Source organism: Heterodontus francisci, chromosome 28 (genome assembly GCF_036365525.1).
Source record: "Heterodontus francisci isolate sHetFra1 chromosome 28, sHetFra1.hap1, whole genome shotgun sequence".
Classification (NCBI taxonomy): Eukaryota; Metazoa; Chordata; class Chondrichthyes; order Heterodontiformes; family Heterodontidae; genus Heterodontus; species Heterodontus francisci.
Window position 1 is genome coordinate 32,297,079 of NC_090398.1, and position 14,405 is coordinate 32,311,483.

Genomic DNA, 14,405 nt, shown 5'->3' on the forward strand with positions numbered 1-14,405 from the left:
AAGTCAGTGGATTCAGTGAAGTATTTGCAAAGTCCATACATTTACAGCGTATATCAGAAACCAAATCTAAGATTTAAGATAAATGCAAGCAACTTTCAATCGTGTTTCTCCAGCCTCTGAACTTCTGATTCCCAGAAACAAACGGCGACAGTCGGATTCTGAGAAGTGAAATAGGATGTTTGAAATCTCCATGTCATCACTTACCTTTCAGGTGACTGGGTAATTCAGATAAACCTCCTGCGATGCGTGTATAATCAAATGAATCACAACCTGTTTAAATCAATTAATTTACATGAAATCAGATTTGTGTAATATAGTAAATTCTGCAGTGTTTGAATCTGAAGTTGAATTCAGTGTGTGATTTTACCATACCGAGTTCCTGTATATCTTTCAGTATTTTGTCCAACTTTGGTACTCCGTGACGCATTTTCACAAAGGATTCCCACATCACCCTTCGGACCCGAGAGCCTTTCTCCATCACCAGATTTAGGAGAAGTTTGGAACTGTCTGCCCTGTTTCCCTTCTCTGTGAGTTCAATGATTTTCTGTAAGTATAATGATGAATATATTGAGGAGTGGAGTGATCGCTGGACACTGAGAATGAAAAGATCCCAGCCTTTTTTTAATCACAGGAAACAGTCACTGGAGTACATACTGATCTATTCCGAACATGGGCTGAATATTCTGCAAGCGTCTTCGAGGGACATGAGAACAGAAGCAGGCCATTCTGCCCATCAAGCCTCTTCTACGATTCAATGAGATCATGGCTGATTGATATCCTAACCTCATCCACTCACCTTGGCTCCATATCCCTTAATATACGTGGCTCGCAAAGATCGATCGATCTCAGATCTTGATTAATTCATTCATGGAAAGTAGATGAAACCAAAATAGAAATCAGAAGTATTGTTCTGGAAGAGTGAGGAATCACTGATGCTCTGCAGTCGTTTCACTAGGATTAGTTTCCTCTGTCCTTCAGTCTCCAACATCGCATCAGATACTGAATAACAATATGATCCACTTGTTTCTCCCACTTACTTTCTGCTGTCACACTTTGGCTGCTGTTTTATTTCAGTAAATCACAATCAGAACTCAAGTGACAGAGAAGCATTGATTCTGAAGTGAGGGAAGCAGCTAGAAAACTGTCTAACTGATCACCACTGACTAATCAATACAATCACTGCTGATCTATTAGTCAGGAGAATTAACAATAATAATAAGGATGAAAAATCCAATTGCTTTTCCCCTCAGTCATTGAAACGTGTGTCACCCATTAGTTTACACACCCTCTGCCAGTTTGAAACCTCAGTCACTGGGAACATATATCTGGCACGAGGCATTCAGGACTTTCACCTACACTTTATAGTAACATAGAGGCTTTAATGTGGAAAATTGACAGTAAGTGTGGGGCCCTTAGAGGATGTGAATGGGGAATTAATAACAGGGAAATGGCAGATAATTTAAACCAATATTTTGCATCAGTCTTCACAGTGCAGAACACTATAAACACCACATCAATAATAGATGAACAAGGTGTAAATGGGAGGGAGAAAGTTGTAACAATATCACGAGGGAAAAGGTGCTGGACAAGCTAATGGGACTAAAGGCAGAAAAGTCGCCAGGACCTGAAGGTCTGCACCCAAGGGTTTTAAAAGAAGTGACTGCAGAGATAGTGGAGACACTGTTGATAATATACCAAAACTCACTGGATACAAGCCGATTGGAAAACCGCTAATGTGACAACCCTATTCAAGAAAGGAGGGAAAGAGAAAGCAGGAAACTATAGACCAGTTAGCTTAATGTCAGTCATTGGGAAAATGCTTGAGTCGATTATGAAGGAAGAAATAGCAGGACATTTAGAGAATCATTATGCAATCAGAGTCAACATGATTTTACGAAAGGGAAATCATGTTTGACAAATTTGTTAGAGTTCTTTGAGGATATGACAAGCAAAGTGGATAATTATTGTTGTGTAGTTGGATTTTGAAAAGGCGTTTGATAAGGTGCCACATAAAAGGTTATTGCACAAAATAGGAGCTCAGGGTATTGGAGGTAATGTGTTGGATTGGATTGAGGATTGACTAATACACAGAAGGCAGAGAGTCGGGATTATTGGGTCTTTCCCAGTTTGGAAAGTCATAACTAGTGGGGTGCAATGATCAGTCCTAGGGCCTCAGCTATTTACTATCTACATTAATGACTTAGAGGAAGGGACAGAGTGTATTGTATCCAGATTTGCTGACAATACAAAAATAGGTGGGAAGGCATGTTGTGGTGAGGACACAAAGAATCTGAAAAGTGATATAGATAGGTTAAGTGAGTGGGCAAAAACCTGGCAGATGGCGTACAATGTTGGAAAGTGTGAGGTCATCCACTTTGGTAGGAAGAATAAAAAGGCAGATTATTAGTTAGATGGAGAAAGACTACAAAATACGGCAGCACAGAGGGATCTGGGTGTTCTTGTACAGGAAACACAAAAGGTTAGCATGCAGATGCAGCAAGTAATTAGGAAGGCAAATGGAATTTTGGCCTTTACTTCTAGGGGGTTAGAGTTTAAAAATAGGGAAGTTCTGTTACAACTGTACAGGGTGTTGGTGAAGCCACACCTGGAGTACTATGGACAGTTTTGGTCCCCGTATTTAAAGAAGGATATACTAGCAGTGGAGGCAGTTCACAAAAGGTTCACTAGGCTGATTCCTCGGATGAAGGGGTTGTCTTATCAAGAACGTCTAAACGGGGTTAGACCTTTATTCATTGGAGTTTAGAAGACTGAGAGGTAATCTTATGGAAACATATAAGATTTTAAGGGAGCTCGACAGGGTAGATGTTGAGAATATGTTTCCACTAGTCGGGGAATCTCAAACTAGGGGACATAATTACAGAATAAGGGGGTACACATTTAAAACTGAGATGCGAAGGAATTTCTTCTCTCAGAGGATGGTGAATCTCTGGAATTCTCTGCCTCAGAGAGTTGTCGAGGCCAGGTCACTAAATGTATTTAAGGAGGAGGTAGATAGATTTTTGAAATCTCGGGGAGTCGAGGGTGAGGCAGAGCAGACCCGAAAGCGGAGTTGAGGACTGGGACAGATCAGCCATGATCTTTTTTGAATGGCGGGGCAGGCCTGAGGAGCTGAATGGCCTACTCCTGCTCCTATTTCTTATGTTCTTATGTAATGTTATAGTACCAGTAATCCAGAGACCTAATTTCAAATTTCTGCAAGGCATTTTGTGAGTTTGAATTCAAATTACAATTTCTAACATCTGGAAATTAAAAAAAAAAATCTGGTAGCGATAAAGAAGATTGTTGTAAAACTGAATGTCCTTTAGGTCTGGTCGATACGTGGCTCCGGTCCTTCACCACTGTGGTCGCCGCTGAAGTGGCCTAGCAAGCCTCGACAATGAAGGATTTTTAAGAATAAATCTGGGCCGGTCACTGATCTTTGGTCTTGGCATGGGATTTGGGTAGAATGAAGGAACACCCAGCCCAGTCAAGCCTGAAAGGTACTCCTCACTAACATCTGGGAACTAAAGCCAATGTGGGACAGGAGGACCACACATTTATCAAGCAAGTGTAACACACTCATATTTACAAAATCATATTTATTAGCGCCCATCCCAGAGTCCTTCATCAGAATCCTTGAGTATATCCTGTCCCATCGGCAGAGCAGACTGACCTGTGGTGGGGCACAATGGTATACATTCGGCTAGCAGTGACCCTGAATGTCCTCAACATTGACTCAGGACCCCACGTCACCTTGTCACTTCAGGGAAAATACGGGTAAGGAAATCTTTTTCTGATCACCACATACCGTCCTCCTTCAGCCAAAGATCAATACTCCTCCATGTTGAACACCACTTGGAGGATATCCAGTTTCCAGACAATTTTATTCACTCCACATGATATCATGGAAGGGGTGAGAGGAATAGACGCGGCAAAGTAGATGGGTTCCAACAACATTCTGGCTGTTGAGTTGAAGACGTGAGTTCTATAACTAGTCGTAGGTCAAGACAAGTTGTTCCAGTGCTGCCACATCACTGGCATCTACCTGATAATGTAGAGAATTACCCAGGTATGTTTTGTACATGAAAAGACTGACAAACCGAACCAGGGTCATTTACTATCCCAATTGGCTACTCACAATCATCAACAAAGTGATGTAAGAAGTTCTCACCAATGTTATCAAGAAGCACTTACTCACAAATAACCTGCTCACTGATGCTCAGTTTGGGTTCATCACAGCCACTCGGCTTCAGACCTCACTATGGACTTGGCCCAAACATGGACAAAATAGTTGAATTCCAGAGGCGAGGTGAAAGTGACATCAGCTACAACACTGGCATCTACCCGGCAATGTGGAAAATTGCCCAATTATATCCCATACACAAAAAAGCAGGACAAATCCAAACCAGCCAATTAACGCCTCATCTGTCTACTCTTGATCATCAGCAAAGTGATGGAAGTGGTCATCGATAGTGCTCAGCAATAACCTGCTCAGTGATGCTCTGTTTGGGTTCCGCCAGGGCCACTCAGCCTGACCTCATTACAGCCTTGGTCTAAACATGGACACAAGAGCTGAACTCAAGAGGTGAGGTGAGAGTGACTACCCTTGACATCATTTGACAGAGTATGGTAACAATGGACCCTCACAAAACAGGAGTAAATGGGAATCAGGGGGAAAACTCTACGCTGGTTGGAGTCAGACCTAGCATAAAGGAAGATGGTTGTGGCTGTTGGAGGTCAATTATCCCAGGACATCACTGTAGGAGTTCCTCAGGGTCGTGTCCTAGGCCCAACCATCTTTAACTGCTTCATCAATGAACTTTCCTCCATTAGAAGGTCAGAAGTGGGAATGTGCACTGATTGCACAATGTTCAGCACCATTCACGACTCCTCAGATACTGATGCAGCTCGTATCTAGATTCAGCAAGACCTGGACAATATCCAGGCTTGGGCTGATAAGTGGCAAGTGACATTTGCGTCACAAAAGTGCCAGAAAATGACTATATCAAACAAGAGAGAATCTATCCATCTCCCCTTGATGTTCAATGGCATTGCCATCACTGTATCCCCCACTATCAACATCCTGGGGGGTACCATTGACCATAAACTGAACTGGACCAGCCACATAAATACTGTGGCTACAAGGGTAGGTCAGAAATGGCAAGTAACTCACCTCCTGACTTCCCAGTGCCTGTCCACCATCTACAAGGCACAAGTCAGGAGTGTGTTATGACCGAGGCGGGAGGACTGCATTGTTAACTCAGTCCCACTTCTCCACAGGTAACAGCATATCAATAAAGTTTCCTATTTACTGACACAGCCAATTAGATGTTCTATTTATCCCCAGAATAAAGAGCTCCAACCAGGTTTCTTTAATAAACAGCAAAATTATCCATTTACTATAAAGCCAAGTCATAACCAATAATTAAGTTTATATATATACGAATTGAAATATTAAAGCTCCTTATTTTTTCCCTAGCCCTCACGCATATATATCCAAAAACTGGTTAACCAGGGAATAAAGGGATTTCTGTTCCCGACTGTTACCTAGAAAAAGAAGGGGGAAAATAAACTTATACTGAAGCAAAGAGTTGGAAGTCCTTTGCTTTGGCGAGGTGTCCCAAAGTTGAATAGATGGATGCCACTCAGAGTCTTTCCAGGCGAGATTGATAAACAGTCCGTTTTGGGTCAAGAAAGTCAACTGCAGAAGCTTCACATAGGTCTTCCATCAGGTGTGCAGCAACAAGTGTCAATTTTTACACATTCGGTTCAAATCTTTTAAAGATTCAAAGTTTCTGCAAAGATTCAGGACATTTTAAAACAGAGGATGCAAGAGTACAGCTTGACGCGGGGATTCTTCAGAGACAGGAGGAAATAGAAATCCGCAACAATTGAAATACAGGGTTTCTTCTCAAGAGATGCAGGATTCCTTTTCAAAGAGAAAGGTGGGAAGTTTTTCTCCTCTCCAGGCAGAAACAACAACTGATTGTTTCAACAGTTCAAATTGAAACTAAACCTCCAGAAACAAGTCACATGACCACCATTAATCACTCCTTTGTCACTTGCTTGTCAACATCTGTCCCTTTAGGTTAGAAAACAACCCCCCTGTTGGGTTCTTTGTAAACAGGTGTTTTCCAGCAAGTGTTTACATTCCACTCTCAGGTCAACTCAGTCCCAAACCATTTTTTCTTCAAAAAAAGACACAAAGTTCAGCCATCTCCAGATGTTTCAATGTCCATGAAATCATTTTTAGTTTTTCCTTAAATATAGATTCCCAAGTTTTTAACAAAAAATGGAACTCTTGTAACAAGTAGATGGATGCAGTTCCAGCAACATTCAAGAAGCTCAACACCATCCAGGACAAAGCAGTCCACTTGATTGGTACCCCATCTACCACTTTCAACATCCATTCCCTTCAGCACTGATGCACAGTGGCAGCAGTGTGTACTGTCTACAAGTTGCATTGCAGCAACTCACCAAGGCTCATTCGACAGAGCCTTACAAACCCACAACCTCTACCAGCTACCAGCTAGAAGAACAAGGGCAGAAGATGATTTCTTGATGTTCTGAAAATTATGGGAGAAAACACAATTGAAAAATTGCCATACAGATTCACTAGGATGTTACCAGGGATGTGGAGTTAATGTTAGAAAGGAGTTTGAGAACTTTGGGCTACTTCCATGGGAGGTGGAGAGATTAAGTGCGAACACACAAAAACATAAGAAATAGGAGCAGGAGTAGACCATGTCGCCCATCATTTCTGCTCCACCATTCAATACAATCATGGCTGATCATAGGCTTCAACTCCACTTTCCCAGAGAGACCAAAAATCTGTTTGTCAGACCAGCAAACTATCTACCTGAGGAGTTTCTGTAAGTGTTCAGAGTCTGAAGAATTATCAAATATTTAATTATATTTTACACTGACTGTCCTGAGAGCTGGTGGACCCGGTCCTTCCAAGCATCCCTATCCTTTTGTGTCTTTGCCAGTTGTTCATTTAATTGCTCTACTTCCCTTAATGCAAAGCAATCTGGATAAAGTTGGATGTATTTCATACAAGAATATGAATTCGGCCCCTCCAGCCTCCTCTGCCATTTGATAATGTAAGCCTTGAAAAATTATTCTGGTATTGTTCTATACCCAGCATGCTCTAAGGCAGCTAAGACAGATGCAGAACTTGCTGAAGTAAGCTTACAGACATGTCGAAACTTGTGGTTAAGGCACATGATTGCTGAACTGTGCAGACAAAGGGGAACAAATCAGTGACTGTTGAACGGTGCAGATAAAGGGGAGCAGATTAAGGGGAACAAACAATGGGTGTCACAAACAAGTCTGGACATCTGCTTAGGCAGCTAAACCACTAACGCTTGCTAATCAAAGATGAGCTAATGTTTGGAGCTTTATCTTAAAGACCATGCAAGACACAATCATATGAGTCATGTGTTGAGCAATGAGCCTTTAAAGAATATATAAGGGTTAACGCTTGAGTATATCCTCGGCAGGAACCTAGGAACAACTCTTGAAGGCAGGACCCTGAGTACGGAGGCTCAGTGATCAACCGTGACGAGAGACTGATCACCTCTGTATTGACGGGTAGTATCTTGGACAAGAAGTGAGACATGTACTTATTTGGTGTCTAAATAAAACTGTTGTACTAAACTTCTCCTTGTCATAAGTTTGTATTCCGGTGTCTGGTGCCTGGGAGTTTGACATAATTGGAAAAGGGGTCAATCTTCCGATTCAGAGTTAAATTAGGCACGACAATAAGATCATGGCTGATCTGATTGCAGCCTGAGCTTTACTTTCCTGTCTAGCTGCTATAACCTTTGACTCCTTTGTCAATCAAGAATCTATCTAACTCAGCCTTAAAAGTTTTCAATGACCCAGCCTCCACTGCTCTCTGGGAGACAGAATTCCTTAGACTAACAAACCTCAGAGAGAAAAGAATTCTCCTCATCTGCATCTTCAGAATTCTGTAGTTGCGTGGATAAAAAGGAAGGCTGGAGTCTGGAGAGTGAACAGAAGATTGGCAATAGACTAGGGGGTGGGATTTTAACAGTAATGAGTAATGATGTCAAAGAAGGAAACTCTTGAGTCTGCGCAGTGAGCGAATGCGCATCGCGATGATGTCATCAGGCTCATGTTAGAGCTTCCTTCACACTGGGAGTTGGAAGGTAAGTTAAAGGGAACATTGCGGTGGTCGGGTTAGGCTCGGGTCAGGCTCGGGGGCAAAAATAGAGGGACTCGGGCTGGGTCGGGCTCGGGTCGGGTTTTTTTGTGACTTGAGCAGGCCTTTAATCACCACTCATTCTTCTAAACGCCAATGAATGTGGGCCAAACCTGTCCAAACTTTCCTCATAAAATAACCCCTTCATTTCAGGAATCAGTCGAGTCAATCTTCTTCACCAATGCATGCTGTAATTTTTGGGAGTAAGTGGACGATATGATTAATTATTTTGGGGTGGTCCTGCATGTGCGATGACTTAAATGGGCCGCATAGTGTGTGGCCTGTGTAGAAACTTCCCAGTTGCTGTGTGGTTGCACAGCTTAGACAGAACATTGTTCATCACACATGAACTGATCAGAAAGCATAATTCAGTCTAATTAACTATTATCAAAACAAGAGAACAGAATGTTAGAAATCAGAATTCTGTAGTTGCGTGGATAAAAAGGAAGGCTGGAGTCTGGAGAGTGAACAGAAGATTGGCAATAGACTAGGGGCTGGGATTTTAACAGTAATGAGTAATGAACAGGAGGTTGGGATAAGACTCAGTTGCCCAGATTTTCCACTTGTGTGGGTAGCAGCAGATTGATCATCCATTAAATGCCGTGACAGATGATCATTTCCATTTACTTCTCTTCCACTACAGGGAAGTGACATAACATTACAAACTGCATGCGTGCAATTTTCTAAAGTGCTGTCCCAGGGAGTAACACTCCACAGCAATTTCTATTCCCTGCATTGTGCCTCTGCCAAAGTTGGATATGACCCCCAGTGATGTATGGGGAGAAAAAACCCTGCAAGGCATCTAGTTTTCAATCCTCATAGTTTGATCTGGTTTATTACATTACAACCATTGTTGTTTCTGTTCTTCAAATTTCTCTCATTTTCTCTGCAGATAACTTTTGTCATTTTTCTGTTCCTTGATTTCCTTTATGTAATTTTCAAGTCAGTCAACTGATGACCTTCAGTCTTAGTCCTGTCTGTTACCTCTAATCACTCCTTTTCCCAGTCCCACTAAAACATTTTCCCTTGTTCTCAGTCCACCCAGGAATTCTACCTGAACCATTCGTCTGTTCTTTGTCCAGGTATTGATGGATCTGCTGGCTATTTTCACCTCTTCGTATCATTGTTTCAGATTCATAATATTCTCAGCTTTATCTATTTCTTTCTATTTTTTCTCTTTTTTTCTAACACTCTATATTTCTAAGACTTGAAATTATGTTACTTCCGTGCTATTTAAATAATCCAAACTCATTCTGTGTCCCTCTCACTTACCCGATGCTCCTGTCCACTGAAATGTCTCTCGTATGTTAACAATGAGCTGACTCCATCCACTCCTTCTTCAATCGCCTGTTCTAGTCTGTCCCGGTAGAATTTTGTCAATTGGAACAGTTGGTAATCATCACACTTTGCCAAGAACTCAGGGACTGTGGAGTTTGGATCTGTGAACAAAAATGGAGAAAACTAAACACATTATCCACGTTCCATCCAGGCTGCAACATTTACTTTGCACTAAATGACTGACACCTCCTGAGAGTCACAGTAACAAACAGAAACGCTACATATACAGGATGTGCTACATTTCATCATGCTATCCCATCCTGTCTTAACAAAGCTGTACCTTAATGTGTTGGGAGATTGGGCTCATGACTGGCAAATGATGTTCAACTTGGATAAGTGTAGTGTTCACATTCATACAACATTCAAAGAAAAGTATTAAAAACAGTGGAGAAAGAGAGAGGTCTGGGAATTCTAGTGTGTCTATCTCTAACAGTAAACAAATAACGCTGTGAAGTGATAGTTAGGGCAAACAGTCATTGAGGTGCATACATAGGACAATTGATTATCAGACGAGGGATTCTATTTTGTCCTGGTACAAGACATTGGTCAAACCTCACTTGGGATTTTATTAAATTTGTTCTTGGAATGGGAGAGTCGCTGGCATTTATTGCCCATCCCTAATTGCCTTGAGAACAGGGTAACCAGTTTTGGGTTCCTCACATAAATAATAATATAAAAGCAAAAACTGCAGATGCTGGAAATCTGAAATAAAAACAAGAAATTCTGGAAATACTCAGCAGGTCTGGCAGCATCTGTGGAGGGAAAGGCAGAGTTAACATTTCAGGTCAATGACCTGTCATCAGAACTGGCAAAGATTAGAAATGTAACAGGTTTTAAGCAAATAAAGTGGGGGTGGGGAAAGAGATAACAAACGTGAAGGTGTCGATAGGACAGGGTCACAGAGAATAACTGACCAGAAGGTCATGGAGCAAAGACAAACGGTATGTTAATGGTGTGGTAAAAGACAAAGCATTAGTGCAGAGAGGGTGTTAATGGACAGAAAAATAGAATAGCCCTGGACCAAAGCACAAACATGAAAAAAAAACTGTGGACAGGTACATGGTAAAAAAAGGGATCATGTTCACAGGTTTGTCAAATACAACTTGGCGATATCCTCATCATCCCTTGTATCACAATGTTCTCACTATTCCAACCTGGATTAACAGATTTGACGAGTTTGCCCACAACATATGGAGGTTAAAAGGTCTCCAGTTATCCCCTCTCACCTCTCACTTTGTTTTTACAGAGACAACTGCTTGGTCTCTTTCAGCACCAACCCCAACACTGCACCCGCCACCCCAGCACTGCACCCCCACCCTCATCCCCCTTTTTTAATATCAAATGTGAATTGAAAAATTGTGGCAAGCATCTGTCCTATCACCTCTCTGACTTCCTTTAACAGCCGCGGTTGCATTATCACTGGTCCCAAGGACTTATCCACCTGGGCTATTTTGACCAGCTCTGAATCATTCCCTACAGTGACCTTTAACTACGGACCCGGGACCTCCTTTATTTCACCAACATTGTCACTTTCAGCATCACTTTTAGAATTTAAGGGAAATATTTCATATTGTTGCCAAACTGCACTGTCCACAGTTAGTTTCCCTTAGATCCTCCTGTAATTAACCCTAACTGCTTGCTGGCCTGTAAACCTACCAGGAATTGTGCTACTTCCTGACCTAAAGCTAAACTGTGTACATATGGATTCTAAATTAGCATAGCTCCCTGGGACATCATTATGTCCTAAACTTCTCCACATCTCTATGTCTTTCCTCAATAAGTCTACTTCTGTCACCAAGCTTTTATTCACAACTCTGTATGTAACTCGGTGTCAAATTGCGTTTGATAACACTCCTGTGTTTTAATACGTTTAGAAAGTCACATAAATACAAGTTTACGTTTGTGGAATGTTCATGTAACTCTTTAATCATACTGGCATCCATAACTATTTTTCACTGAGCCCTGTAAAAACACAGACCCTGTTTCAGATACTAGTTTAACTCTCTCATGCTTCTGACTTTGATTTATACATTTACAGACAACATTCAACATTCTCTCCAACTATTAGAATGTGAACACATTCTCATCTTACATTTTTTAAACCAAGTCACTTCATCACTCACTTCCCACTGGGAGAAGTGGCACAGTGGTAATGTCAGGCTAATGTCCTGGGGACATGGGATCAAATCCCACCATGGTAGCTGGTAGAATTTAAAATTCAATTAATAATCAAAAATCTGGAATTGAAAGCTAGTCTTGGTAACGGTGCCATGAAACTATCTACAAAATACTTAAACAGATAGACAGGGTAGATGCAGCTAAGATGTTTCCCCTGGGTGGGGAGTCTCAAACCAAGGGGCACAATTTCAAAATAAGGGGGAAGCCATTTAGGCTTCATTTCAGTGGAGAGAGTGCAGAGGGGATTCAGCAGAATGTTGCCTGGGCTGCAGCATTTCAGCTAAGAAGAGAGACTGGATAGGCTGGGGTTCTTTTCCTTAGAGCAGGGGGGACCAATTGAGGTATACAGAATTATGAGGGAAATTGACAGGGTATATAGGAAGAAACTTTTTCCCTCAGCGGAGATGTCAATAACCAGACAGCATAGATTGAAGGTAAGGGGCTGGAGGTTTAGAGGGGATTTGAGGAAAAATCTTTTCACCCAGTGGGTGGTTTGAATTTTTAACGCACTTCCTGAAGAGGTGGTAGAGGCAGGAACCCTCACAACATTTAAGTAGTATTTAGATGAGCACTTGAAAAGCTATAGCGTGCCAGGCTACGGGCCAAGTGCTAAAAAATGGGATTAGAATAGATAAGCTTGATGGCCGGCACAGACAGGGTGGGCCGAAGGGCCTGTTTCTGTGCTGTATAACTATGACTCTAGGACAGAGATGAGGAGAAACTCCTTTACTCAGAGGGTTGTGAATCTTTGGAATTCTCTATTCCAAAGGGCTGTGGAAGCTCAGTCATTGAGTATGTTTAAAGCAGAGATTGACAGATTTCTAAATACCAATGACATAAAGGGATATGGGGATAGTGTGGGGTAAAAGCATTGAAGTGGATGATCAGCTATGATCATATTGAATGGCAGGGCAGGCTTGATGGGCTAAATGGCCTACTCCTGCTCCTATGTTCCTATGTACCTGTAAATCTTCCTTCTTTCCTTCTAGCAACTTTTCACTATTCAATAAAATTTCTGTCTTACTCCAATAGTTTTATTAATTCCACTCTTTAGTCTCAGATCTGGATATTTCCCACCTTCCCGTCACATCAGTTGATGTCCTTCCCACTGCTCCATTCATCTTTTGTGTAAAACCATTTTCTACTGGTCAGTTCAAATCATGACTGTCCCTTCCCTTCCCCCTGAACACACTCTAGTGCCCGAAAAACGTGAACCCTCACCCTCCTGCTCCAGCCCTGCAGCCACACATTCACCTGCCTCATATTTACCTTAAGCAGCCCAGTGCAAAACAACCCAGAGATCATAACCTGGAGGGCCCACTTTTCAGATTAATACCTCAGTCTCAGTATTCCCTTGATAAACAAATGTCTGTCTGTGTCATTGGTACTGACCATGGGATATTTTCTGCTCTTCTTCCTTCCCCAGAGATGGTTTAAACGTTGCAGGATGTTCCACCCTCTGGTACCAAGGAGGTAACTTATCAATCATCACCCGCTCAGGGCTGTAGAAGAATCTGTCTATTCCTCTGACTATAGAATCTCTCACCACTATCATTCTCCTATTCCTGTGTCCCACCTACATCTCACCACCGCTGCACTCAGGGTGGCCTCCTGCTCCCTGGTGTGGCACTGTCGCTCAGGAAGCCCCTGCTCTGATTCATTGTCTCTATCCCCCTTACACTCCCCCATTCCACTGTCCCCAATGGACAGTGCCAGTACTCCCTCCACCTGTGACTGCAGTGCCCTCTAGATGGTCATTCACTTCGCACCTTCTACTCAGCCCCTTTCCTTCTCCCCCTTCCTGTGTGAGGTGCAGCATCTGACACGAGATCTGGGCCCTTCTTCAAGACCAAAATTATATTTCAAAGAAGGTTGTGAACCTACCTGAGTCCATTCTTATTTTCACTGAAGATGTTGGATCTTCTCCCCTGTTTGAACCTTCAGCCTTGGCAGTGACAGGCGTTCCCGGATTCTCATGTGCTGTAATAAATACAATATTCATAGGAAAGTTAGACAGAAGTATGAAAATGAGAGGTAGAACGTTGCCTTGTTAAACCTGATATCAGTCCCTGCTCCCCGATCAGTGCAATACTTGTTAGCTCTGGGATCGAGTATTTCTGGAGTGTTACAATCAACTCTGCTTACCAGATGTGACACAGACAGCTTTTCATAAAATTCATTCATGGGATGTAGGCATCACTGGCCAGGCCGTCATTTATTGCCCCTCCCTAATTGCCCTTGAGAAGGTGGTGGTGAACTGCCTTCTTGACCACTGCAGTCCATGAGGGGTAGGTGCACACTCAGTGCTGTTAGGAAGGGAGTTCCAGGATTTTGACCCAGCGACAGTGAAGGAACGGCGATAGAGTTCCAAGTCAGGATGGTGTGTGACGTGGACCGGAACTTGCATGGGGTGATGTTCCCATGCATTTGCTGCCCTTGTCCTTTGAGATGGTAGAGGTCGTGGGTTTGGAAGGTGCTGTCTAAGGAGTCTTGGTGTGGTGCGTTGCTGCAGTGCATCGTGTAGATGGTCCACACTGCTGCCACTGTGCGTCGGTGGTGGAGGGAGTGAATGTTTGCAGATGGGGTGCCAATCAAACGGGTTGCTTGGTCCTGGATGGTGTCGAGCTTCTTGAGTGTTGTTGGAGCTGCACCCATCCAGGCA

The 14,405-nt window shown here is 42.6% G+C and overlaps 1 protein-coding gene across 5 annotated transcripts in view; it reads right to left on the minus strand.

The window, feature by feature from the left end:
• The window catches only part of LOC137385173 (NACHT, LRR and PYD domains-containing protein 3-like), a 72,220-nt gene that overhangs the window by 35,024 nt on the left and 22,791 nt on the right, over positions 1-14,405 (minus strand). For all 5 annotated transcript variants that reach the window (XM_068060152.1, XM_068060151.1, XM_068060153.1 and 2 more), the window contains 4 exons: positions 13,628-13,723; positions 9,500-9,666; positions 373-544; positions 205-270 (listed from right to left, as the gene is read on the minus strand). In XM_068060152.1, the coding sequence (XP_067916253.1) occupies positions 205-270; positions 373-544; positions 9,500-9,666; positions 13,628-13,637 (415 nt within the window). In that variant the 5' untranslated portion in view covers positions 13,638-13,723. The remainder of the gene's footprint in view (positions 1-204; positions 271-372; positions 545-9,499; positions 9,667-13,627; positions 13,724-14,405) is intronic.